Source organism: Euphorbia lathyris, chromosome 6 (genome assembly GCF_963576675.1).
Source record: "Euphorbia lathyris chromosome 6, ddEupLath1.1, whole genome shotgun sequence".
In the NCBI taxonomy this organism is placed as follows: domain Eukaryota; kingdom Viridiplantae; phylum Streptophyta; class Magnoliopsida; order Malpighiales; family Euphorbiaceae; genus Euphorbia; species Euphorbia lathyris.
The window spans coordinates 42,088,443-42,091,734 of NC_088915.1; the positions used below are offsets into that span (position 1 = coordinate 42,088,443).

General features: G+C 35.0%; 1 protein-coding gene across 1 annotated transcript; it reads right to left on the reverse strand.

Annotated features, from left to right (window-relative positions):
• Positions 1-539: 539 nt before the first annotated feature.
• LOC136233443 (photosystem I assembly factor PSA3, chloroplastic) lies at positions 540-2,751 on the reverse strand. The gene is made up of 3 exons (XM_066023099.1): positions 2,281-2,751; positions 2,041-2,205; positions 540-1,093 (listed from the first exon to the last, which is right to left on the reverse strand). Exons 1-3 carry the CDS (start codon positions 2,665-2,667, stop codon positions 773-775), a joined length of 873 nt encoding a protein of 290 aa, XP_065879171.1. The 5' UTR covers positions 2,668-2,751; the 3' UTR covers positions 540-772.
• Positions 2,752-3,292: the final 541 nt, after the last annotated feature.

Sequence of the window (3,292 nt, forward strand, 5' to 3'; positions counted from 1 at the left end):
CAAATTCATAAAGAATCAAGTTTTTTTTAAGTGTTATTAATATTATAATTAAAATTTGGATTGAGGTCCAATTATGTATCTTCAAATAGTTCTAACTTTATATAGAAATAAAAAAAACATTTTTATTTATTACACGTGAAGGTAGAATTTAAACCCCCCATAAATGTCTAGGGAACTCTTCTAGGGCCGGCTATGGTCTGAAAGCCTAAATAGTGCTAAATAAAGTAGTTAATGCATGATTAGGAATTAACAATACATGTTATGAATAATTATAATCACTAACTAAATAAGAATCTAATTAAAAGATAATATGTAACTTTATCTCTAACAAGCTCAATCCATCAAAATCGAAAGGATGAAAAAATCAAGGTTCAAGTTGCGTTTGCTTTTAAAATAAACTTTACACTTTAAAAAGTGGAAAACTATTTATTAGATGATCAAATTTCACCCGTTGCCCATTATAAATTGTATAGATGATAATATTTGAAACTATTATCAACCTGAACAAAAGGATAGTAATCCGAGGAGAATAATTCAAATGACAGTAAAACCGATAAGAAAAATCTTTCTTTAATCACAACTTAGGGAAGTTCTTGAATCCACTCCCTAACAGTGTTTTTCTTACTAACCCTGTCCTTGCCACATTCTAAAAATGGCATTCTGTTTTTCTTTTCTCATATTCAATCAACAAAGTCAGGGCACTTTCATTCCGTATCCTTAAATATGCACTATCCCTGAATTTACAGTGTTATGGACAGTAGCATTTCCAGATTTAGTTCTCTCTATTTTGTTGAAGGAACTGAAGGTCTTTCATTTGCATCTTTGCAGCTTCTTTCGGTAAGTTCTTCGGCTCCAGAAAATTGATCTCATCAGTACCTTCAGCCACTCTCTTGGCCTTGTCTTCTACAATCCTTTTTATTTCTGGCTGCCCAATTGATGGGAAAACAGCATTCAGGATGAGAGACATCAATTCCTCATCTTCCTTTTCTATAGGACCCTTCCCAAAACAGCAGACATAAATTGCCTCAACTGCCTTCTCAGCTCGTATCTCCATTGGGATACTCGGGGTTTCAACCTTCAATTTTGCTCGTTTCTACATGTCAATTATCATTATCAGTACTATTCTACTTTCAAACAGCTTGAACCCTTAAGGTAAATGAAAACAAGTTATCGAAACAGAAACAACAATGTTCATGAAGCACTGATTAGCAATACATAGCAAAGTATAGAATGTATGAAGCCAAATGCAAATATATCCATACCCTTATTATTGACATGTACTTAACAATTGATCTATGCACCCTTTAGGTGGCTAGCCTGCACGTGGTGAAACTCTTAGCCTGGTGGTTGAGAGCTTACCTATGTCTTGGGAGGTCATGGGTTCGAATCACAACCGGGTCTGGTGGGGATTTTTCTTTCTTCTTTAATGTAAGCGCATTGTGGGCAAATTTTTTTTTTAAAAAAAAAAGGTGGCTAGCCTGCATTGTTAATTATAGCTGCATCTATGGGTAGCACTCAACATTCAAATGTCATGCAGAGAGTGATGTAAAAAGCTATTACGATTTTCCCCAGTGAGTGGTTGTTTTTCAAAGATCACGAGAGTTGGAGCTAAAAAGGAGTATTTGCTTTAGATGTTGTTTGAGGCGGCTGATAACTGTTTCTGTCTCAAACAGTCATCGTTTCTATTTCAAATACTTGGATATTTCTACCTAAAACACATTCAAAGTATTAGGTAAGATGAGACAAGAATCTATCTGAATAATTATGCAATTTCTTAGTTCTTGAATCTATAGGAAATGAGGCCTCCATAATTTTAGTTGATATGTGAATCAAGGTAAAGAAAATAATTTGAACAGCCTCTTATAATAGCTTGAGATCACTAGTTTTTGATAGTACAATACGATGTACAAGAGATAACATGATTACCATTTTGACTCACACCCCTCAGATCAGATGCCATGTAATGTAAAGCAAGAGTTGAATGGTTTAGCAGCATGAAAGCAGACGAAAGTTATGTAGAATTAGTAAAGATTTTCAAACCTCCTTTGCCTCATTCATCATTTGAATGAAAGTTTGCTCTTCAAATTCAATATCATCTGATAGCCTAAGCCTAGCAACACCCTCCAAAATCTCTTCAGACTTGAGAAGTCCAGCACCAACTGCTGCTAACCAACAGCATAATAGAACATACAAAGGATCCCCTGCCTAACCACAAACATAAGATGTAATCATGTGCCAAATCAAGATAATTATATTATTAGAAACGGAAAAATCAATCACCTTGCCCCGTCGTTCCTGAAAATCATAGAAAGCTCTGGAATCGTTAAAATTGCATTTCTTACCAACTCTCCTCCTAAACTCCGCGAAATCGATAGTATCACTACCAACTCCACCTTCATCGCTGAAAATTCTGGCTATTAGGCCAACAACAGGGAGAGAACCGATTACTTTGCTAGTGAAACTAGAAAGGGAGTTCGGGTTTTCCATATAAGCTCTCACAGAGAGGACTCCATCGGAATTTCGCAACTTTTGTGTTGGGGTTTTTGTATAGTTAGTGTATATTTGGTGGAAATGTTGAAGATATGGGGAAATCGAGTTGCAGGAAGTGAGGATTTGGGCATGGATGTAAGGAGATGGTTGCCAAATAGACGTTGTCACAACCACCATGGCTGTGCTGTGAATTCTGCGTTGAAGATATCAGCCTCACATTTATATGTTATCCACCCGAGCTCTGTTCATGTGTTTGGCTACCTATTGTACAACCTTTGCCACCAACCTTCAATTTTATATATAAAAATGTACAACTTTTTAGTGACCTCAACCGTAATTGTGACCGATCAATTCAAAATCAACGCGCCACATGATCATTTTTCATTTTACCAATTTAAAAAAGTAGGACTCACTCCTTATATAATCATAAAATACTATTATCCATTATATAAATTACTAAAATGTTATTATCCTTTCATTTTTGTGCAGCTTCGTTCTCTCTCAATCTTTCCATTCCCTATCTCTAAGTCTTTTATTGGTTAGGAGGAGAGTTAATACACATATTTGCCCTCGTATTATCACGGAAAAACAGATATACCCTTATATCAAATAAACTCACAAAACTATCCTTCAATTTTTCACAAACCTGCAATTATACTCTAATCTAACAGACATGCTAAATGGTGTTCCCACCAAACCTTCCTATATCCGTCAAACTTCAGATTCATCAAAAGAAACTAATAAAACTTATTAAAATAATAAAATAGAAAGCAAAAACTAATAAAATAATGAATATAACAGC